Source organism: Sturnira hondurensis, unplaced genomic scaffold (genome assembly GCF_014824575.4).
Source record: "Sturnira hondurensis isolate 20B ecotype Veracruz unplaced genomic scaffold, ASM1482457v3 Scaffold0018097, whole genome shotgun sequence".
Taxonomy (NCBI): Eukaryota; Metazoa; Chordata; class Mammalia; order Chiroptera; family Phyllostomidae; genus Sturnira; species Sturnira hondurensis.
The window spans coordinates 2,399,041-2,422,419 of NW_028090728.1; the positions used below are offsets into that span (position 1 = coordinate 2,399,041).

At 60.3% G+C, this 23,379-nt stretch overlaps 1 protein-coding gene across 5 annotated transcripts in view; it reads right to left on the bottom strand.

The window, feature by feature from the left end:
• Positions 1-139: 139 nt before the first annotated feature.
• The window catches only part of RAI1 (retinoic acid induced 1), a 106,405-nt gene continuing 83,165 nt past the window's right edge, over positions 140-23,379 (bottom strand). For 3 of the 5 annotated variants that reach the window (XM_037068735.1, XM_037068736.1, XM_037068739.1), the window contains 4 exons: positions 9,485-15,032; positions 6,145-6,238; positions 1,854-1,903; positions 140-1,455 (listed from right to left, as the gene is read on the bottom strand). In XM_037068735.1, the coding sequence (XP_036924630.1) occupies positions 1,441-1,455; positions 1,854-1,903; positions 6,145-6,238; positions 9,485-15,016 (5,691 nt within the window). In that variant the 5' untranslated portion in view covers positions 15,017-15,032 and the 3' untranslated portion in view covers positions 140-1,440. Of the gene's footprint in view, positions 1,456-1,853; positions 1,904-2,393; positions 2,516-6,144; positions 6,239-9,484; positions 15,033-20,131; positions 22,910-23,379 lie in introns of those variants that run through there. The other 2 variants (XR_005069793.1, XM_037068740.1) reach the window with 2 other exon arrangements.

Consider the following 23,379-nt stretch of genomic DNA (forward strand, 5'->3'; position numbering starts at 1 on the left):
ATTTCCATCCCATACCTAAAGCCTGGCCCCCTTTCCCAGCAGAATCTGGTCAGAGTCCACGGGCTGCAGACTTCCAAAAACAATCATATCTTTATTGACTTTTTTTCTGAATGCAATGACTGTTTTTTACTCTTAAGGAAAATAAACATCTTTTAGAAACAGCTCAATACACACAATCTTCAGTGTGAAGCAATATACTAATAAGAACACTAGTCTTAACATTTACAGTCTTCATATATATTATATATATGTATATGTATACATATATATACACTATATAACGAAGCCAGATATAATACACACGTTTACCATTGTACAGTCATATGTACAGAAAGTTGCTAGGATGCCCCGGTCTGGGGCTGCCTCAGGCCTATCGAAGCATGGACAGGACTGAGGGCAAAGACAGGGTGGCAGAGGGACTGGCCTGGGCTGGTGGTGGCTGTGTGGGAAGGGGTGTCCTGGCTGTGGCCCCCTTCCCAGCGAGGGCCTGGTGCTGAAGAGTGCACAACGCACGGCGGCGACACGGCAGAAGCGAGCATGTTCCCAACATATATACATTCTATGCAACATATATATAGAGGGGTACACAGGTTTGTACACAAATCTGGTGCTGCCTCTGCTCCTGAGCCCAGTGGGGGCTGCAGTCCCTGGAATCAGAGGTCCTGCAGAGACAGGCTGCTGGGGCTGTGCTCTGGTCCAGACTCTGGCGCTCTCTGGCTGGCTCCAGGGGTGGGGCAGAGGATTGGAAACGGGAAGAACAGAAGCAAAAGGGGTGCCCCCAGTCCAGCCTGTAGTACCCGGGGAGCCTGCATCCCCCTGAGCCTATCCCCAGACTCCCCTGGCTCTGCCCAAACTGCATGAAAGCTCTGAACGGTTTGTTCCAGCGCTGTGCATTTGTTCCAAAGCCTCCAGTTCACACCCCTGTTGGCCTAGCACTGTCCAGAAAGGCTTCGGCTCCAGCTCCCCCCATCCCCCTGCTTCCTTCTAGGAACCACCCTCTGCCACTTCCAGGGGCCCTTTGGACCCCCACCTCCAGGGTGCCCAGCTGCATGTCACAACCAGACTGCGTTGGTGGCAGCACCCACCTGTAATGTGTGCCACACTGATTTAGAACTTCCGGTGGAGCAGCTGACCCCAGCCTAAAGGCATTGCCCCGCTCTACGGAACCTGGGTACCCCAAGGAGTCTGGCTGCTCTGTGTGCTTCCCCTTTCCAAGCCTGGCCCATAAATGCCGTGTTGTCCAGTTCCAGGAGCAGGTGGCTCCAGAACGTGTATTCTTCCCAACCCGGGACCAAGCGGTTCAGCCCTGGGCAGCCAGTCCAAGATCCGGGTCTGGATCCTGGACCGGCTCATGGAGCAGCTCAAAGGCCTGTACAGACGACCCCTCTCCTTCCGAGGGAGGGCTAGCGGCTCCGGCAGCTTCCACACGGCCGGGGTGTGTTACAATGGAAGCCTCTGCAGGAGAAGAGTACACACCCGAGCGCCTCATTATGCACGGCTGATACCCGCCAGTGGTCAATCCCTGCAGCCCACCCACCCGGGGCACCGGAGCTCACCACTGGGAGGGGCAGGGGGTGGGAGGGGGGGAGGCTGCTGGCCCCGCGCCAGGCCTCGCCTCTCTGCACCCAGACCCTTGTCCCCGGCTTGTCCTCCCATTTCTGCTGCCTGGGATGGCCCCTCCTGCAGGGCCCGCCAGGTTTCTAAAGTGGTCTCTGGTGTCTGCGAGTGCCAACCAGCCTGCCACCCGCCTGTTCGCCAGCCTGCTGAGGGCCCGCTGGGAAGACCAGTGGCCCGCGGTGGGCAGGTCCCTGTTCAGCCTAGACCCTTCCCAGTAGAGTCCTGTGGTCACCTACCTTATGCTGGGGGCATTTCAAAGAAAAGTTATCTTCGGTGAATATGCAACCTGTGACCGAAGAGAAGTGGGTGCGGTTAGGGCACTTTGGATGTCTAGTCGGAGCCGGGAGGGCCCCCACCCCACGACCCCCCAACCTCTCTGCACCGCGACGGCTCTGTGCCGAGTGCTAGTCAGACCCGCATAGGTGCTCCCATCCCTCTGCCTGCCCCTGCACCGCAGCCCAGCTGGCCTGGCCTGTGGCACTCTCACTTGCCTGCTCACCCCAAGCTCCCCGTTATTCGGGGAGCCTTCCCAGACCCCCGGCTGTGGTGGACCCCACGTCCCGGGCGTCCCCTGCTGTCTTGGGCCTGGCTGCACTGGGAGCTGCCCAGGAGAAAGCTCCCTGCGGATGTCTTTCTTAGGGTCTCTGCCTTCCTGGAAGGCCAGCTCTGCGCACCAGCTCTGACTTCGCCCTGGGCGCAAGGCCAGCCCTGGAGGAGGCTTTGCCCCGCAGTGGGGCTCACTGAACAAACGTTCAGGGACTGGGTAGTGCAGTCACCGGTTTAGATTCAAGCACCAGCTACTTCTCTGAGCCTTGGTCTCCACATCTGTCACATGGGCACTCTGCCGCCTACTGTGTCCATGGTTGGCACTGATGAGGATGTCTGTAAACCATCGCACCTGTGAGGCCAGGAGGGGATGCACCCTGAGTGTGGGGCAGGGCTAGGGAAGGGGCGGAAGGTATCAGGTCCACGCAAATGCCCCCAGGTATCTGAGGGCCCAGGGTACTGCCCACCCTGCGGGAACAGGGAGGTTGGCTGAGCATGGCCTGTCCTTGATGCCCACTCAGGCCAGGGATGCACTGATGTCTCAGTGAGTCCCCACTTCCCTGTCTGCTGCACTTAGAGAAACCCTTGCTTTCCCCCCTGGAACCCCCACCCACCCTCCCCTGGGGAGCCTAGTCCTGAGTCCACTCCCCTCCCTCCCATGCCTCATCTGACATGGTTCAAAACAAACCCTAAAGCCACAAATAGCCAGAGGCCCAAGCTTGCCAAAGAAAGCCCTCTTGCCCGTGCTGAGGCCAGCTGTGGTGGCCAGTGGGCAGGGCTGGGAGGCAGCAGGGGCAAATCTGCAGCCTTGAGAGCCAGGCTGGAGGGCTCTAGGCCTCTCTGAGGGGATCTCCTTTTTCCCCACCCACCACTGCCAGAAGCTGGGGGCCTCAGTCCTGAAACTGCCCATGAGTTTCTGCACTTCAGGGCCAGCAACTGAAGTGGGTCATCTGTTTTTCCCCTTCCCTGAGCTCAGGCAAGCCAGACATGGTCTGGGACTGAATTCACACTTCCCAAAGAGCACTGGGCTGTAGCCCCAGGCTCGCTCACAGCACATAGAGGACATCCCCCTCAGCACACACACCCACAGACCACCCTGCTACAGGCCTGACGACAGTCATGAGCTTGAGTCCACAGAATTAAAGGGTAGGAGGTTACCCCTTCCAAAACCAGCTTGCTCAGTGATCCTCCTGGATCCACACAGGGCGGGGGGAGGGGAGACCCTGGGAAGAGCCAAGTCATCAGTTCCTGGCTCTTCTGTTGGTGTCTGTGCTAAGGGGACCTGGGACCCAGCTAACAAGGTGGCCCTGGGCCCTGGGTGAGGAAAGGAAACTGTAGTGTGTGCCTGTCCCTGCCAGCCCTTTGGGACATTACTGCTTAGCTTCAACGTGGCACTCTTTAATGAGACTGAACAGGGGCAGGGGCAGTGGGACAGGACAGGAGGGAAGGGAGCGGGCAGGCAACCCAGAGCCCGTGGTCTGAGAGCTGACCCAGATGCCCAGGAGAGCCCACCTGGCAGACCTGGGGGTGGCGTAGGTAGACGGTGCTGATCAAGGCCTGGGACTCGCACTACCCAGCCCGCTCTCTCAGTTCCCTCCCACTCCCAGCCCCTCCTGCCTGACCAGGGCTGCACCGGCCAGCCCTCCCTGCTGCCAGAAACCCTGTCTTCCCTCCCCTTCCCACTGCCTGCCAGGCTCCCTTGTTCTCCCACCTTCTCTGGCTGCTGTTTCTCCAGTGCCCAGGGCTCCACCCCTCCTCCTCTGCCAGCTACTAAATGGTGGTGCCCAATCCCCCCCACTGTCCCCTCTGGGTCTTTGACGACCCCTTGAGCTGAGGGCCATTAGTCTCTGCCCTGAGCCCAGCAGGACAGCTCCCCTTGTGTGTCTGCCGCTGCTGCCTCCAGTGCAACCTGCCTGCAGGGAGGCTGCCGTGTGTGGTGGACAGACAGACTGATAGAGCAGACTCGAGCCTCTGCCTGTGCCCCCATCCTTTGCAGTGTGTCTCTGCCGCTCCTGCCATCCAGCAGGTGTGCATTTGCCACTGCATGGATTGGAGCTGGACGTGGGCCTTGTTCTGGCCAGCAGGACACAGTGAGAGGGACTGTGCAGTCCCACACAGAGGCCTGCTGGAAGACGAGAGACCACAGGGAGCAGGTAGGAGCTGGTCCAGCTGGGGCATGAGATGGTCCTGCCTCCGCTGACCCACAGCTGACTGCGGCCATCTGGGGGAGCTCCACGGATGATGTGCCTGCGGACTCGTGGCCTTCTAAGAAATACTGAAGGAGGGTGGTTTAGCCATGAAGTAGGGCCTGGGGGCCAGCAGCTTGGCAACAGTAGTGAACACACTATTGGTGCCCCACCTCAGACCTGCTGGCACGGGGTGGGGTGGGCTCGAGGTCACCACTCCATCATCCCTCCCACCAGAGAACGGCTGTGCGTTCTCTGCCCAACCCACGAAGCCCTGGGATGCGGGTTCTCTCCAGACTGGCCACCTTCCTCTCTTGCCCAGGTGCTTGTAGCATCCACCAGTTCTCGCTCAAACACAGCTCTGGTCACACCAGTGTCTCATCTTCCCAGCCTGTGGGCTCCCTTCACACCGCAGTCCCCATGCTCTGCAGAGATGCCTCACTGAACTCCTTGGAAGACGTCATTTGAAAGAAGTTTCTGTGGCTCCAAGCCTAGTATAGGCATCCCACCACTAACCAGCTGCTGCCTGCCTCCCCTGACTTTCCTAAGTACGGCCCAAATACTGCCTCCTCTTGAAAGTCCTCCTGGATTTCTTCCCAGCTCAGACAGAACAAATCTTTTCCACAGCACACACTCTCTCTTCCTGTCTGGTCTCCATAATTTTGAGCAAGGAAAATGGTTTTCCTGTCTGTCCCACTCAAAATGTGAGCCTCTCAAGGGGCTGGACAGCACTGGGTGGAAGAGAGAACACAGGATGTGGAGCGAGGCAGACAGGGAGTCACACCCTCGTTCTGCTGGTGCCACGCTCAGTGACCACGGGCAAGGCATCGTGTCCCTAATGACGCAGGGGAGAGGTGCAGAGACCTGACACAGGCCTGGCATGGAGTGGGCATGACATGGGTCATGTCAAAGGGATGTGGCTTGTGCAGCCATTACTGCCAGTGAGGCCACGTGTCTGGTTAAGTGGCAGAGTCCACACTGAAGTCTGACTCGCACTGCTCAGAGGGGGAAGGCTGGAGCCACAGACACCCCTGCCCCGCGTCCCTGCCCCAACGAGCTCCCTCCCTCCCTCAGGCTGCGAGCACCTGAGCCCTTGCCCAAGAGAGGTCACCACTTATTGCACAGCCCAGTGGGGTCGGAGCTGCCTCTGCCCAGAGCAGCTCCGCGTTCAGGTGGGAAGGGTGGGCAGCTGGTCCCCAGGAGGTAGGAGGGTGCTCCACGAGGAAGGGGCACAGGGAGGTGGGGACAGAGGTCATACAGCTGCCCCCAAAACAGGACTGAGGCTGCCCTTGCTGCGCAGTGTTGGTGATCTCACTTGCTACTCCCAATAGCTTGGGAAAGAAGAGATTATTGTAACCTCCATTTGACAGATGGGGTAACTGAGCACAGAGACCTCGGTGAACCTCCCCAGTCCATGTCAGGAATGCCACCAGGGTTTTAATCCAGACCAAAACGGCCTTTAAGCCCCTTAAATACTGCCCCCATCAGTGACTAAAACTCCATCATAAAAGTAGCTTCCCTTAAATGAAACAAGATGTGTCTCTGAGCCTTGGTTGAAGCCTTTGACAGCTATCAAGCCTTCTCAGACTGCCTCTGTCTTGCAGTTTATGCCTATGGGCGCTCCTCAGGCCGGTGGCTGGGGACAGATCATCTCCTTGTCCCTAGTGCTGCCCAGCACAAGCTCTGGTCAGGGAAGGGTTGCTGGGGCAGGAAAGGAGGGAAGCTGAGGATTCCTGTGGGGCTGGGTCCCAGCGGCTGTGCCCAGGGTCCCTTGTCCCCCAAGGCTGGCTCTTACCTGCGTCGCTGGCACACGGGTAATGGTAAGTGTGAACGCAGCCTTTGTGGGAGCACCCAATGGTGGCCCCAGCTTCCTGGCATCTGGAACAAGTCTGGCAAGGAAAGAGGAAAGACAGGTGAGCCTGCCACTGAGGGGCTGGGCAGGTGGGCTTTCCAGAGGCACCACATGGCCCCTGCTTCCTTCCCACACGATGGTTCCTGAAAATTGGCCAGGAGGCTCAGAATGGGGTGCATATGCCCACAGAGTTGATCCTGTGGCAACCCCTGAGCTGTAGCCATGGTGGGGGGCCCTTTGGGCAAGGGGGGAAGGACCCTTTGTGGATGAACCTGTGGCGTGGCCTCCCACAGACCCAGGCCTGAGCCCCAGCTCCGTCACGTGATCCTGCGGACCTCAGCAAGCGGCTCAAACTCTCTGCACCTCAGCTGCACAGGGAGACAGCATCCCCTCAGGGTGGCTGTGAATATTAAACTAGCGGTCGTGTGCCCAGTGGATGACAAGCACTGCTGGTGCCAGTCACCCTGATGGCCATGGCTACCGGCTGGCACTGGCAGGCCTTCTGGGTGCAGAATGTGGAGGGTGTGTTCTCGCCCACGGACAGCACCAGGCAGCACTTGCAGCAGGTAACTTTGTGAACCCACTTTACAGTGGAACTGAGACCCCCACTTCAGGTGAGAGTGAAGGCGCGAAGCATTGTTTCCTGCCTTCCCTGGCAGCAGAACAAGCACCTAACTTGGAGGAGATGGGCCGCCCTCAGACCAGCCATTCACCCCTCCCAGGACCTGGGAGGAGATGACATAGCCAAGCCCCAGAGGCGGGGTTAATGTGAACCTTGTGCTTGGTGCAGAGCATGAGGGGGTCAATATGGCCACCACGGTGGCCAGCTCCCTCTGGGCTTTAAAAATGTGTCTGCTGAGCTTGGGACCTAACCCACGTCTGCCCAAGCCACCTGGAGGGAGATGTGGCAAGGACAGGGAAAGGCTAGGAAGGCCACTGAGAGTGGGAAACAAAACCTGGGCTCTGGGAAGGGACGGGTTGGGCCCCAGGTCCTGCAGACCATAGCCTGTAGGGTGGGGGAGTGCCATCCAGGAGGAAGTAGGGAGGGCGGCAGGCCCAGGCCCAGATGCTGAGCCCCTGGAACTAATACCTAGAGCTCAGGGTGTGCCAGGTGTGCTTGGGAGCTGCCTCACGACAACCTTCTGGTGATGGCATTGCTGTTCTTTTAGCTGGTCACCAATGAGAGCACACAGAAGCCGAGTGACTCGCCAACAGTAGGCTGGAGCATGGGCTGGTACGCACCGCCCCATGCTGCCCGGGGTGGGGTGGGCTCCATTTCAGGCCCCAGGACTGAGAGACCCCACCCTAGCAGCTGGGAGACAGACAGGGATGAAGTCTCCTCCCACTCTTCACGGGCCTAGCCTGAGGAGCACCCGGAATGTTCCCTCTGAACCAAACTGAGAGTAGGAGAGGTCAGGGTAGGAGGCTGGGGTACATTCAGGAACACTAGGTTTTCACACGGTGCCTCTGAACAGGCAGTTTCCTTCTGACCAGAGCTGAAACACTCTGGGACTCTGGGGCCCAGTGCTTCCCCCAATTCCTATCCCAAACAGGGGTGAGGAAGTGGGGGTGAGACCCTAGATGAGGCCCGTGTGCCTTCAGCCCACAAGCAACCCTCAGGTATTTGAGACCTGCACTGAGGCCTCCCAACAAGCCTTGCGGGACATTTTAGATGTGGAGAAACAGACGTACAGACAGACAGAAGCTCCAGGGCCTTCTGACCTCAGCACCTGCACTGAGGGGCTGGGGCCCGCGGACCTGCCGAAGGGCCCCAGGCTGGCAGAGGGGCCCAAATGGGGCCTCCTGACACAGGCCCCTGCAGCCAACGCCCACCTCCTCAGTGTCCGGGGCCTGGCCTCACCGGAGGGAGACAAGCCCATGGGAGCTCCGGGCAAGGTCTAGACTCTGGCAGACTGGGAAACTGAGGTCCTAGGGGGGGTGGGCAAGACAGGGCTCAGGGACAGATTGTGTGTGGGGTTCCCAGGATGGGATGCAGAAGAAGGGGGTCCCTGGGGGCCCCAGCTCTGTTCCTCTGGAGAGCAGAAGTAAGGTGAGCGTCAGTAGGCCTGCAGGGGGTGGCAGCTGGGGCCTCGGCTGCCCTTGGGGAGGGCAGACCACCACGTGGACCTGCAGCCCAGCCCAGAGTGAACATGAGTGCTAGTCAGGGGGGTGGGGCCGGGGTGGGCAAAGGAGCTGGTATGTGGGCCGTGGGGCCAGGTAGGGGAGGATAAGGATCCCTGGGGCTGGGGCTGGGGCTGGGCAGTGCTGCCCAGTGCCAGAGTATGTCACCCTACTGGACCATGGCTGAGTATGGGGGGTCGATGGGGGGCAGAGGCACAAGCCTCGGAGGGAACTCTGAGCCCCACTGCCCTGTCCCACGTGCCTCCTGCTGATTGCTTCCAGGACTCTGTCTGAGTGCCCCCTGCACCCCTCGGAGGGGTATGTGAGAGGCATGAGGGCCCCGTGGTAACCCCAGGGGGAGGGATGCCAGGGGTGGTGATGTGGCTCCTGCTGCAGTCACCAGTTCTAGCTCAGCAATGCCAACAGCACTCAGACGGGCCTGGCCCGGCCTTCAACTCGCCCTCAGGGCCCCTCCGAGCTGGGAACTAATGTGAGGAAACGGGGGTGCAGAGAGGCCACGTCCCTGACTGGAGCTGGGCGGCGAAGGAGGGCGGCACTCGGCTCCAGACCTAGACCACATTCCTGCTCGCAGACCTCTGCACCTGAAGGCTCTCAAGCAGCGTTTCGGGACTGTTGACAAGCGGTACTGGGGCCACCCTGCATGAGGGGAGCTGTGCGGCCCAGGGACCACCCAGCAGAGGAGACACAGTCTGACCTCCTGCTGTCTGAGGCGCCTGTCCCCTCCGTCCCCAGCTCCATCTCACAGGCACTCGAGCTGGGGTAGCCTCCTTGTGGTGGGCCACCCTGACATTCCGTCTGGGAAGTCCCTCCGCCTGTGGGACCCCAGCCTCTTGGCTGGTTATCTGAGGTGGGGAGCCAGGGGGGCTCTGGAGTGGGAAGGGGCCAGTGGAGCATGCAACCTTCCCTTGATGCGAAGGCATCAAGGGGCTGGGGTGGGAAGTGCTAGATGGGGCTGGGTGAGTCTTGCCTCGGCCTGGGCTGTACTGCCACTGGCCCAAACCCCTCAGAGACTAATTCCTCATTATGGGCCTGTTTGGCTCAAACAGAAGTCCTGGGGCAGCAGTGGGGGCTCCCTGGCTGCCTGTCTGCCTGCCTGGCCTCTGAAACCTGAGCTCCCTGCCCCCCTGGGCCGGCCTCTTACCATGTCCAAGGCCACCTTCATGGCCTCCTGCAGCCCAAAGAGCTTCCCGGCCACCAAGTAGACCCCGCCCGTCCACACGGCGCAGGCCTCGTGCACCCAGTGCTCCTGGGTGTCCCCACCAGGCTCTGCTGCTGCCTCCTTGTTGCACTCATGCTTTCGGGTCTTGTCAGCAGCTGGGACCACCTCCTCACTGATGTCCCCTCGACCATCACAGCAGTAGCAACTCTGCAGCCGCCGGGACAGGCCCCGGGCACTGGTGCGTAGTGAGCCCTGCTTGGCCAGGTCAGCTGAGCTGTCAGGCCGGGGGGCCTTTCCGGTGGTAGTGGCAGAGCTGGCGGCAGTGGCTGTGCACTCAAGGCCCTTGAGTGTCCTCTCGAGGGGCAGTAAGGCCTCCTCACATGTGCCTTCAGGCCGCACCTTCTCCTTGAGTTTTGGCTTCTTTTTGGGGAGGCAGTGTTCAGGGTAATAGGGCCCGCAGAGGTCCCCGAGATCCTTGAAGTTGGCTGGGTTTTGGCAGAGGCAGCAAACAAGGCAAGAGGTACTCAGGGCCTTGGACACCACGGGCCCCAGGTGCATGGTGGAGGAGAGGGGCAGAGAGGGCCGAGGCTGCAGGACAGAAGAGGCCCCAGGGAGTGTGACCAGGGAGGCCCCAGCAGTGTCCAGGGAGGAAGAGGATGAGGAAGAAGAGGCAGAGGAGGAAGGTTTTCTGTGGGGCTTGGGCTCCTCCCCAGGGGAGTTGACAACAGTGCATACAGTGGTGAACGCGTCTCGCTTCTCGACCCGCACGAAGGGTGAGAAGGCTGGGGTGCGGCTGTCTGCCCGCAGCCGCTTGCATGAGGAAATGTACTTGAGGCGGATTTCAGGCTCTGCAGGATCCAGGGGCAGCACCTGCTGCTGCCGACGCCGCTTGGCACGCCCCTTGCAGGGTGATGAGGTGGTATTCTTGGCTCGGCCCCGAGAGAGACGCTTCCGCTTGGAATAGCTGCTGTAGTTGGCGTGGCCTGGCTGCTTCTGTGCCCTCATCTGGGGCTGGCAGGACCGGCTGTCGGGGGGCTGGGGGGCCAAGCCCAGCCCCTCCATCTTTGGCTTCTTGCTTCCCCCACCAGAGCTGTCCTCACTGGCCCCCTGCATGCTGTTGGTCCTGTCTCGGGGAGTCAAAAGCAGAGCAGGGCCTAGATGGGGCTGCTTCTCCAGGGAGCCTTTGGGGAGTCCCAGGGCTGCAGCCCTGCCTTTCCGGCTTCTCTTCTTCGGCACCAGGACAGTTCCCCCAGGCGACAGGGCCTCTGGGGACACCAAGTCCTCAGTTTTGAAATAGTCAGTCAAGGACAATTTCTTACTGTTTATGACTTTGCCTTTCAAGGATCTGTTGACTGTATTTCTGCAAAATGGGTCAGTCCCCGAAGCTGCCGGGAGCTTCTGGCTGGTGCCCACGACTGAGGGACCTTCTGCCCCCATGAGGCTTCCCCTGGTGCTCTTGGGCGCTCGGTCCTTCTCAGAGAAGGGTGGGCTCAGAGAGTGCCCAGGAGTGGTCCCAGGCGTTTTGCACACAAACTTTTTCAGGCTGGGTGAGGTGATCTTCTGCACAATGGCCTCCAGCTTCAGGCCCCGGCCTTTTCGGGGCGGCAGAACCTTGGTCTTCATGGTTCCCTGAAAGGCCGCCCTCGAAGCCATCTTGAGACAGGTGTCAGGCGTCTCGGGTGGCAGAGGCCTCAAGGTGGCCTCGCTATTGCCTTTGGCAGGCTTGGATTTCTTAGGAGAAGACACCCTCTTGAAGAGGGCTGGGGAGCCCTCAGCTCGCTCCTCCTTCGCATCCCCCCGGCTGCCACTGCCACTGCCGCTCCGTAAGACCAGGTTCCGCTTCTTGGTGGGGACCGGTGCCATGAAGGCTGATTTCCTCTTGAGTGCGTGGAGGGGCCGATCAGAGAGCTTGCCACCTGCGCTAGGCTTGGGGACCCTCACCCAGTGACCAGCCCTGCCCTCCTTCTGGGAGTTGCCAGAGACCTTGAACGTGGCAGGCAGGTGGTCGTTGGCAAGGAGCTTCTTGGCAGCCCGGCAATTGGGGACCCGGCTTTCCGAGGGTCGCCGCCGCTTGCAGTGGAAGACCTCCTGGGTTCTGGTACGGGACCGAAGGATCATGGAGCGCTGGTCTCTGCCAGGGGGGCTGGGAGAGTCTGTGTCCTTGGTCTTGGAGCCCATGGGGCTGCTGTCAGAGGCCACCGGCAGGGCAGCTGGGTTGCTGGGGCTGGACGCCGCCTTGGGGGAGGGCTTCCCTGCGCGCTTGCCAGACTTGAAGGCGGCTCGCTGCCTGCCGCCCAGCTTGTCCGGTGGGGCAGGGGTGGTAGTCAGTCCAGGAGGGCCAGGTGTGCGGGGTTCACTCAGGGCTGTGAAGGAACGGGTACACATCCTGGGGAGCCCTTCCGAGGCCCCCCGGCCTGGGGCCCCGGCCCCTTCCATCTGTCCCTGGGGGGGCCCTGTGCAGGATTCAGGCAACAGGAGGTCTTTGGGCAGAACCGGCGCCCTGCACGGGGAGTCCTCAGCCTCAGGAAGCCCCCGATGCACCCGCCTGCTCCGCAAGCTTTTGCCCCTTGGCACGGGCTCTTTCTTAGCAATGGGTGCCTCGGGAACGGCAGGATTGTTGAGCTTCTGGGCCAAGGAGGTCTCTGGGGCCAGAGTGGCAGGATCCCCTGGAGCTAGTGCCCCACTGGGCCCTTCTTCCCCGGGCTTCATGTGGGACAAGGAGGACTCGAACCAGCTCTGGACCTTTGACTCGGCGCCCACAGTGGGGCCCAGCAAGATGACAGACTCTCCAGAGAGGTGGCATGGGGAGCCCCAGCCAGTTTTGGGGTCCAGAGCCTCCTCTACCTCCTCCTTGGTACACATGAGTGGGGCCTTTGGGGACAGTGGGTCCCGCAGGCCGGGCCTCTGGCTGGGGCTGCCCAGAAGCTCGCACAGGGAGGAGTACTCCTCCTCCGCCTCCAGGTCCTCCTTCCTGCCTGTGGGCGGCAGCAGCGGCAGGTCCCCGAAGTCCGCAGCCGGGCAGCAGTGCCTGCCGTCCTCCAGCCACACCTCGGCCTTGCCCACCTCAGGGCACTGCAGCAGCCCGCCTGCCTCTTCCTTCACCCCACCTGCCTCCTCCTGCTGGGAGTCCCGGGGCAGGGCGGCCTGCCCCCCAGGGGGCTCCTCCTCCCGGAAACCCAGGCAGGATGAAGCCTCGTGGGCATCCTCCTTGCTGATGCTGTCCGAGGCCTTTGAACCCTGCTCTAGACCCTTGGTGAGCTCGCTGGGGTGCAGCCCCCACCGGGGACAAGCATCACCCAGGTTCTCCTCTGGCCAGGCAAAGGGGGTGGCGCTGTCTGCCGAGCTGGCAGTGGCTGTGTCTGGGAAGCAGTCAAAGGCGGCTGCGGTGGGGTCTGAGGTAGCAGCCCCAAGGGTGGGCCGCTCACCAAAGGAGAGGGGACCAGTGGTCTTCTTGGGTTCTGGGGTGACGAAGCCCACAGAGGGGTCTTCAAACAGCCCTGGGCTGAAGTCCTTGGCATTGCTACCCTTGTCCAGCTGTAAGGGCTCAGGCAGGGCCTCAGGCTCCCCTGGCCGTGGCCACGTGTTCTTGGCCATGGAGTCCAGGCAGGTGCTGTGGTTCTCCAGTGTGAAGGGCGGCTTGGTGGCATCCTTGGAGAGGCCAGAGACCTCAGCCCAAGCCTTGTCGGCCTTCTCGCCAATGGCCTCCTGTAGGCCCAGGATCTCGGAGGCCAGGTCCTCCTGTGCCAGGGCACTGAGCAGCAGCCGCGGGCAGTCCTGCTCGCTGGACACAAACTTGGAGAAGTTGTCGAGCGGCAAGCTGCTGTGAAGGCTCTGGAAGGAGTCGTCAGACTTGGTGGACATATCGTCGGGCGAGGTCACGGAACAGGTGGACACGGACTCGGGCTTGGCTTTTGAGCTGCTGTTGGCCCTGGCGGGGCTGCCTCGGGCCTGGGTGCAGTAGAGGAAGCCGCGCTCCAGAGGGTCCTCAGAGCCGCTCAGGTAGTCAGCCTCGGGTGGCTCGGCATGGCTGGATTGTGGTGTGCTGTTTGGCGGCTCTGACAGTGGCGTACCTGCCTGCTCGGCTGAGTAGCCGCTTCCCTCCGGGCTACAATGCTGGCTTTTGTGCTGCTCTGGTGTCCTGGACACCAGGGTCTTCACACCCTTCTTCTGGGGCATGGCAGCCTTGGAAAGCAGCAGCTGCTGGACCGTGTTGGAGATGTTCTCTACCTGTGAGGTCAGCGCGGTGAGGCTCTGCAGGCTGAGGTCTGACAGCAGGCTCTCAGGGAGCTTGTCCTTCTGCAGTGGCTTGCAGTTGCTGGCCTGTGTGTCCACAGAGCTGGCAGCGTCTGTCGGGGAGGGGTTAAGCAGGGGCATGAAGTGGCTGTGGTCCGAGATGCCTGCAGGGAAGGCTCCTGTGCTGAGTGGCTGCTGGCTGTAGGGAAAGTTCTCCAGGTTCGGCATCAGCGGTGACGGGGTGGAACTGTAGGAAGGGGAGCGGCCCAGGGAGCGCACGGGCGAGTGGCTGGAGCTGGGGCTGAAGGTCTGGTAGTACTGCTCTGGAGTCCTGACGGCCGCATCTGGCTGGCAGTAGCCTGAGCCTTGTGGCCCGTAGTGTTGGTACTTGGCCAGATTTTGGTAGTGGAGGGTTTCCTGGGCGTGGTGTCGGCTCTGAAGGGTTTGCTGCTGCTGCTGATGCTGCTTCTGCTGGCTGTAGCTGAGGCGGCCAGACTGGTAGGCATGAAGGTTCTGGACTCCTTGCCCGGGGGCCAGGCTGGCACTGGCAGCCAGTGGCCTGTCATGGGGCTGTGCAGACGGCGCTGTACAACTCTTGTAGGAGTGGGCCCCCTGCCCGCCACCCTGGCCAGTGGAGGAGTAGGTGGAGGAGGTGGGGAAGGACTGTGACTGCTGGGGAAAGGGGCTGCCCTGGGGAAAGGGCAGGGGTGACGTGAGGTCATTCTGTAGCTTCTGCCTCTGGAGCTTGGGGTAGGACAGGGGCTGTGGGGGCGCTGGTGGCTGGGGCTGGGTGTGCAGGGGGTGAGTCCGAAAGGGCAGCTGGGCACCCTGCTCTGGGTACTGCCTGCCTGGGGGCACTGATGTCTTCTTCATCAAGTTCTCGTCATATTTGCCCACCCCCCCTGGCAGGGTCTGTGGCTGGGGGGGTGGTGGCTGGGGGGTCCCCCAGGCCTGCAGGCTTTCCTCTCCTGCATAGCGGCCTGGGTAAGGGCTGCTGTCTTGGACGCCGTAACTGGAGAACGCTGGCCTCCCAGGCAGGACCTGCTGTGAGGGCAAGGCTTTGCTGCCTCGGGCGGTGCTGGCAGCTATGCCTGCACTACCCTCGTAGCCCGGGTACGGCTGTGGGCTATAATAGTCCTTTGCAAGCAGCCGCTGCCGGTCACAACTCAGCCCGGCCTGGCTTGGCTGCCTGTAATTCTCCAGGCGAGATGTCTCCTGTGAGGTCTGCTGGTAGTTCTGTTGTTTGCCATGGAAACCACACCTTTCTCGAAAAGACTGCATGACTTGGGCTGGTTATCTGTGAAAAGAAAAGGGAGGTGGGGTGGGGTGGGGGAAGACAGGCAGGGAAGGGGTCAGGGGGAGAGCAGCTCAGATGGGCCGTTTCCTTTCACCTCAGCAAACCAACTGCCTGCCACCTCTCACCCAACCCTGCCCTCCCCCCACAGCTCTTACCAGCACCCCTTTTGCCTGAGCCTCCCTCCAAGCTGCGCACCTACTGACAGCCTCTGTTGCAGGGGTGGGAGGGAGAGGTGCACCAGGCTGCCCACCTCTCCAGGTCGCCTGGGAGATGCCACCCTTCCCTCCCCAGCCAGCTCCCCACTCTGCCTCATGCCACCCCTCCCAGCCATTTAGCAGAGCAATTCCCGACACCCTGCTCCCTGAGGCTGCTGGATCCTGTAATCTGGTCCCAGCTTGGCAGTGTTCAAGCACGATCCAGCCAAGCCAGGGACCTGGTTCTGCCCCCAGCCTGGAGAAGCTGCTCCCAAGGCCTGCCTCGAGCTCCGGTGTGCACACACCTCTTCTGTCACTGTCTTGCCACCTGGAGCCTGCCTGCGCCTGCTAGCAGACGTCAGGTGGGGGCCTCTGAGCCACTGTAGGCGTTAAACAGCCCCTTCTCTGACTCCCAGGAATGCAGGACAGCAGCACCGGCCTCCTATGTTTGATACCATAGGTGTGTAAACAGGTTGCGTAGCCCAGGTCGAGGAAGTACATGCTAATGAAGGACAGAACTACAGCTCCTCCCTGTGTGAAGTAGCCCAGCCCTCCTAGCAGGCCCGGGATGACCTTCATAGGGTCAGGGCCAGGTCATACCAGGCCCAGAGCCCATCTGTTTAAGATTTTAGGGCTGGGGCCCCAGTGAGACCCAAAGCAGGACTCAAGGTCAGGAATTGGTCCTGGGGGTGAGGGCCCTTCAGGGCAAAACAACCAGTTTCACAAAACTGGCCGGTCTTCTGCATGCAGACTATAGGTTCCCTCAACTGGCTGGGGGCCTGGTCACCCCAGAAGACCCTCCTCAGAGGGAGGAGCAAGGGCACTCCTGAATGGGCAGTGCCAGGGGGGCTCAGGATGTACCCACAGTCACGATTGGGGTTAGAGTAGGGGAAGGGGGAACAGGAAGACCATGACTCAGCCAGGCTGGCCCACCCCAGGCCCCCAGGAGAGCACAGGAGACTTCCCAGTTTGCATTTCCAACATGGAAAGAGGAAGGGGCAGTTGGCCTTGGGCCACAAGATTCCAGGGTTATAAGAGAGACCAGAATGAACTAAAGAGGCACAGGGAAGAGAGACACGAAGATGTGGAAAGGGGAAAAGAGCAGAGAGTGGTGTGGAGCCCGGGAGGAGAGGGACTGCCCCCAAAAGGCGCAGCTCACCCCTCCTTGTCACTGGAGTCCTATCTAGCTGCTTTCTCATTCAGTGTTGAGGACTGATCAGGAAAGGGAACAGAGGAGAGACTCCAGCTGGCTGAGCAGGGCAGGCCCTAGGCAGCCAGATGCCCCCAGAAGCCTCCCTGCACTAGCCCTTGCCAGGCAGCCTGCCCTGACGCAGGGGTGGAGGCACTGCTCTGCCCAGAGGGGACCAGTCTCCCACAGGGCAAGCTCCTGTCCACAGGTGGCAAAGCCCACGTCCCCCTGCCTCTCCCCAGACTCATTTCAGGCATACCCAACACTGAGAACCGTGTCTGCCCTTCCGACCCACTTCAATCCTGTCTCTGGACACCAGGATCAAACACCGAGGGAGGGGCCTGCTGCCACACAGCCAGCCCCAGGGAGGCGGGGCAGCTTTCAGTTCTGGTCTGGAGGCCCCCTGACAGGTGGACAGCCCCGAGCCTCCTGACCTGCCCCTGGCAGGGAAGGGTGCCCGCCAGACTGCCACAGGGCTGACCAGCCAGGTAGCCCTTCTGCCCCAGGCAGGCACACTCGGGGGCCTCCCCACTCGGCCCACATATGGGCCAGCAGGTGGAAGCCACCTCTGAGCCAGGCAGAGGCACCACCAGATCTCTGCCCTCCCCACCTCCCATGTTGTGTTTATGAGCCCAGAATTTGCAAACCCAGGCCTGCTCTGAAGGCTGTGCCTTGTATATCTGCACAAATTATATTTCAGCTTTTATTAGTCCCAGATCGCTCTCATTTCCTGCTGCGTGTCCTGTGGATATCATTAACATTTCTACAGCTTTTATTTTTTTCACATTCTCCAAAATGCATCAACCAGAAACATTATTTAAAAAGGAAAGTGCTATGACCAGTGTCCCACCCCCTCCCCCAGCTTTAATCAGTCCAGCTGCTGCGTCTTTTAATTTCGTCGAGCTGTACTGCAGGCGGGTTTCCCAATGCACACAAGCAGCTGGATGTGGTGAAAGCATCTATCTCTAAGAAAAGACAGTTCAATTAAAATACAAAAAGCCCAGTGCCTGGTGGAGAATGCAGCCAAAAATGCTCACCCCAACACCAAGCTCCGACCCCAGGTAGGGCATGGGTGCCAGAACAAAGGCAGGACACCAAAGGCAGGCCTGGGAGACAGCCAGCTCTGCCCAGAGGAGGTGGGGCTCCATGTCTTTGCAAGCTGCCGTGGACTCTGTTGTTAATTATTATGATTATGATTACTTTTCAAGAACATTAGGCAAGGATAAGGAAAGAGGGAGGCAGAGGGGGGTGGGGTGGGAAGCATCATGGGGGGGGAACAGAAAGTGGCCCCCGTGGCAGAAAAATGGTGACCTTTGAACTTGGGGGAGAGAAAGGGCAAAGCAGGGCAGACTGGGGGGTCTGACCTCTGTGGGTTCAGCTGGAGGGAGGAGTGGTGGTCAGGGGAGGGCGCTGACCTCCTCACAGTGCTCCTTCTTGTCCAGCCCAGCTCCCGGCCTACCACTTCTCCCAGACACTTGGTCAAGAACTTATCTCTGCAGGGCTTGTGCAACTGGGAAGGAGGAGGGAAGGGAGGAAGAGAAGAAGCCGGTCTCACACTCCCTATGACAACTAGAAATTGGCCTTCCCTTGGGCCACTGGCCAAGGAAGCAGGCCGGGAGGCACATGTGTTAGAGGCTGGTTCTGGTTTGGGCAGCCTGCATCCAGGCCTCAGGAGTTCCCTTGTCGCAGCTGCAGCTGTGGTCTCATTGCCCATTGCCCTCTGCTCCCCGCCCCAGCCAGCCCCATGGCCATAGGCTATCGGGGCAGGAGAGAGAAGCATGAACAGACCCCGCCCCCACCACAGTCTGCCAGGGCCCAGCAGTCCTTCCAGGCATAGACTCTGCCCTCCCCAGAGGGCAATAGAGCGAAGGGGGCACCCTTAGCTGTGGGTGCCTACTTGGTACTGGTGCGCTTCCCAAATGCCTACTTTCCTAAAGTAAGGGAGGTACAGAGAGGAAGGAGACCTGGTATGAGCCCCCACATGAAGAATCTTTCTACGAGACGTCTAAAGTAGGGGCCGTGCCCCAGACCAAGCGTGGATACCCCCCGCCTGGGACCCACACCAAGAATTCTTTCAGAGGAAACATCTTGGAGCATGACAGCAAGAGGGCATGGCAACGGGGTGCTGCTGGCACCTCACGTTTCCCAGGTCCCCTCTGCAACCTCAAGGGCCCTGGCAGCCAGTCAGGCCCACTTAACTCAGGAACCAGACCCACCTGAGGGAGGTCCACTCAAGGGCAGTAGTGCTTATAGGCCACCTGCAGTCACCATGGCTGCCTCAGAGAGAGGTCCCTGTCCACACAGCTCCACAGGGAGTTGGGGAGTGCAAACCAGACTGCTGCAGCCCTCACAGAGGGGATGCTGCGCGGCCAGCCAGGAGACTGTGGCTATAAGTTCTTCCTGAAACACAGGGAGTGTGTGTGTGTGTGGGCGGGGGGACGGGGAGGGGGCAGAGAAGGGAGAGCCTGGAAGAGAAAGAGAGAGAAGAGGGAGAGGACAGAGAGGAGGAGAAGGAAGGGGGAAAAGGGCAGAGGGCGGGGAGGCGGGGAAGAAACAGAGACAGGAGCTGTCAGGAAAAAAGGGAAGAAGAGGCTTTCCGCTCCCTGCTTCCTGGTTTGTAGCTGGAGGGATAGTTCTAAACCCATCCCGTTGAAGGCCTGAGAACAGAAAGGAGAAAGCCACCTCAGTCAGGAAGCAGGGGGTGGCACCTGGGGGTGTCCAAGGAGGCACTGAGGTGGCACCACCTTGGGCCCCCCCATCTGCTGCAGGTGATGAGCACTGAATATGATACTTCGCTGAACTGATGAACCATTGACCAGATTGACTGGTGTCCTGTGAGGTCTATTCTGGATCCTGAAGGTCTGGCTTGAACCGGGGAAAGGGTGGACCTTCCAAGGAGCCCACAAGACAAGCAGCCCAGTGCCCACAGGCCCCTGGGACAGGCAGGATCTTCAGGCCAGGGGCAGAGGAAGGGCCATCCTGGGGCCTAAGGAATCCCAGAGAAAAGGCAGCCCCTACCCTTGTGAGCGGCATACTTGGTATGCACCCTCCTCTTTCATGCCCACCCGTGCCTGCATCTTCCTGGGAGAACCACCCAGGGGTTCACCACACCCCTCCTAGGGCATCTTGCTGCTGATGTGGCCTTGTGCAAGCACTTTGACCTCAAGCCTCAGGGCCTTTGCACCTGCTGCTTCCTCTGTTGGAATAATAGTCTCAGGTATCTACAAGGGCCTGCCCACAGGCTTCACTAACATTGCCTTCTCAGGCAGCCTTCCCAGACCAGTGTTTGAAGTGGCACACCTTGCACTCCCTCCCTTTGCTTCTCCAAAGCACTTATCTCCTTGTAATTAGCCATGTGGCTAGCTGGCTGCCTTTGGTCTCTCCTTATTGTAACAAAAGTTCCATGAGAGCAGGGATTTTTTCTTTTTGCCTGTTTTGTTCACAGCTATATCCTTATTTCCCATAACAATAAATACGCATTGCATAATGTGTAAAATGTTAGGTTAACCCTATGAAAATATCCTGAGCCAGCAGCCGGGAGGCGGTATGGAACACACTTGGGTGGGGCCAGGAACTTGTGCCCACAGAGCCTCACTCATCCAACAAAGAATCCTCTCCCTCCAGCCTGGCAGGCAATGCACCTGAGTGAAGCAGGTGGGAATGGAGGCAAACTGGGGGTCTTAGTCACAAGTACAATGAGGGGGAGCACCACTCACCTCCAGTGAATTGCTGCCTTATGAGAATGAGGGCCCAGAGTGCCAGAGCTTGAGTTTTTTTCCTTTAAAAAGCCAGAAATCAGGATTTTATACAAAGGGAAATCTCTCAGTTATGAAAATGTTACCAAGCAAGTAAAAAGTTTAACATTCCAGGGTTCGGGAGAAGCCACCTGTGGGCTGTGTTTGATCACCAACTCTCAGGTGTCCCATGCTGAGGTAACTGACACAGGTGGAACTTTCCTGGGCAAAGGCAGGACTGTGCTGGGCAGGAAATTTGGATACCTCTAGTGCAGGCACTTGAGGACCAGGAAGGAGAGTGGCAGGGGTGTCCAGAGCCTTAGGGTGAGCACAGTAGGCTGGAGGTGGGATAAGCAGGGTTGCCCGGCTACTTGTGGCCCTTGGGGAGGGAGGAACCCAGCAGCCTTTCGAAGGAGGTGCAGAGAGATGGGGGAGCTGCCAAGGCTGGGAGGCCCGAAGGTCCACAGAGGCCCTTGGATGAGGCCCTGCTGCCTACCACCTAGCTAGGTCCCTGCAAGACTCCTTGGTGGCTCTCATCACAGCTGTAATTGCATAATTAATGTATAACAACCAGTTGGACACATGCCTCCTTCAGCAGAACGTGGTCTGATGAGAGCAGGCCTTCATCCGTCAGCTCCTAAACTGTAAGCCCAGAAATTGACCCAAGTAGGTGCCTATTAAATAAATAAAGTCCACTGCCTGGGTGGATGGGCAGATGGGATGAGCAAGGGGTCAGCTCCTGGTTGGGTGCATTACTTAACCCTCACCATGGCTTTAAAGGATGTGACCCAGAGAGGGCTGATGATGGCAGGCCTGGAGCCGGGTTGGACAGAAAGACCAAGTTTCGCCCTGCCCTCCACAGCCCTGCCCATGCCTGCACCCACTCACTTGTCAAGTCCATTTCTGCTCAGCTTAGTCTGCAGGAGGGGCAGGCTGGGTGCTGAGGAGCCAGAGGAAAAATCGAATGGGCTTCTGCCCTCCAGGGGCAGACAGATACCCAGGAGGCTGTGGGAGTGGGGAGAGAGAGCCAGGGGCAGCCAGAAGGGGAACTTGATCTGAGGAAGGGAGAGCATCCATCCTCTGCAGAGCATATTCCAAGTCAAATCTCTCTCTCACTTTGCAGGCAAGACTAAAGACAGCAACTTGTCCAGGAGGTCCAGCAAGGCTAAGACCCTCTACAGAAAAAGAACTCAGAGCTGGAGGCCAAAAACGAGGGTGGTGAGGTCCTCTTCTGGACACTCCAGCTTCCCAGAGTCAGGGAAAGTCTCCCCACTCCCAGCCGCGGTGGGAAGCACCCCTGCTTCAATGCCTTTGACACCCCGTCTCTGCAGCATCCCGACAGCCTGGGAGGCACACAGCCCACCAGACCCTCGTGCCCAGATCCGCCCTGGGCAGCGGGGAACTGGCGGAATTGGCGTCGCCCCCTCCCCCCAACCCCCAGGGGAGGAAGCCGCCTGTCAGGCCGCCACAGCGTGTCAAATCCTCTTGCTGCCTAATTGTGAGACAGCGGCATTTAAAGAAACGCTTTCCTGGCCGCCTGCCACACCGCAAACTACTTGGTATAATTTTATTATTAAGGAGAGAGAAGGGGGAGGTTGGAAAAAGGAGCGAGAAAGGGGGCGGGAGGGGGGGGCGGGGATCGCTTCGTCCCAGTCAGCTGGTGGAGTCTTCCGCTTGCTGTGGAACCGAGACCGTTTTCCAGTGGGCAAGCCGACTTCGTTAATTGCGCATTCAATCTCTACTTAGGGTAATTGAAACGGAGTAGCCCGGGTCTGACAATTTAGGGTCTTCGACTAGGCCATTAACCCTTTCCGCGGCTGCCCTCCCGCCCAGGTCGATACCGCGGACCCCTCGGAAGGCGGGGACCGGCCCTTGGGCCCCACGGAAGGCCCACTCTGGGGCCGAGAGCCCACACTGAACCTCTGCTGCGTCGGGGCTCCCGGGAGTGCGTCTGGCGCAAGCAGGGTTAACACGGCGCCGCGAGCCTCGAAGCCCGGCAAGGGCCCGGCTGGGGATGGGGAAGCCGCGCAGGGCGTGTGGGGGTTGTTTGCGGCCTCGCCGCCCCTTGGCAACAGATGTTTCAGCCGTGTAAGACAAAGGCAGAGCGCCTGCTGCTGCCGGGAGAATATCCGCAGGACTCCCTCGGGGGCAGGTAAAATTTCACCTTCTATTTGTGTTCCTCCGTCACACCCCCGCCCGCCCCTCCCGGTTTCCCAGCCTCTGCTCCAATCCGGAAAGCGCCACCAAAGGCGCCGCGCCGCCTCCTCCGCAGCCCAACCCGCTGACCCTAGCAAGGTCACGGCGACCTCGGTTCCGCCAACCGCGGGCCCGCCTGCCTCCTGGGGCGCCCCCGCCCGCGGTCCAAGGTAATTGGAGGCGCCGGGAGAGAGGAAGGGGGCGCTGCACTCGCCGCCAGGCAGAGACGCCGGACGCTTCGCGCCTCCCTCCAGCCTGTGCCACATGTGACCCCGGGTGGCTGCACCGCCCGCCCCGCCCCGCGCCCCGGCCCCAGTCATTCATCTCCCTGATTCCTGCTGTAGCCGCCCTCGGAAGCCAGCCGAGTGAAGCAGCTGTTCCTTGCACACTCCACTTGACCAAAGATGATGATAGATGAAGCCCGGGCTGCACCGGGGACGCGGCGAGGGGCGCGCCGGGCTAGGCGTACAGCCCGCAGCTCCTCCTCGCGCCCCGGGAAGGGAGAGGACGCACAGGGCAGAAGCCGAGAAGCAAAACCTAAAGCCCGCAGCACTCCCCCCCCCCCCCCCCCCCCCCCCCACCCCNCCCGTACCGCCCCATCTCCCGGCGGACGTGCCGGGTCCCGAACGCTGGTTCGAGGCGCAGGCTGGGCACTTGCGGCCGGCGCTGCAGCCCCTCCCTCCCTGCCCTTTCCCCCTCACGCCTTCGTCCTCGCAGCGCCTTGGCACCCACCCGCAGTGCCTCAAACCTATTAACGCTCGTAAATAATAAATAACGGCGCTATTCCCTCCAACCGCGCAAAGCTGCAGTCGGAGGCCGCTGCCAGCTGCGCCCGGTCCTGGAAAGGGGGCACCCTCAGCCCCAAAGTGTGGGGGTCTTTGGGCGCGCCCCTCAGCACACGTGCCGCCGTGGCACGCAGACCTGTACCCCGCCCCGCAGAGGAGGGGGAATCCCGCTCTGCCCTCCCCAACGCCACCTCCCCTAGAGTCCTCTGGCACCAAACGAGGCGAGAGCGCGCGCGCGCAAGCTTCCCA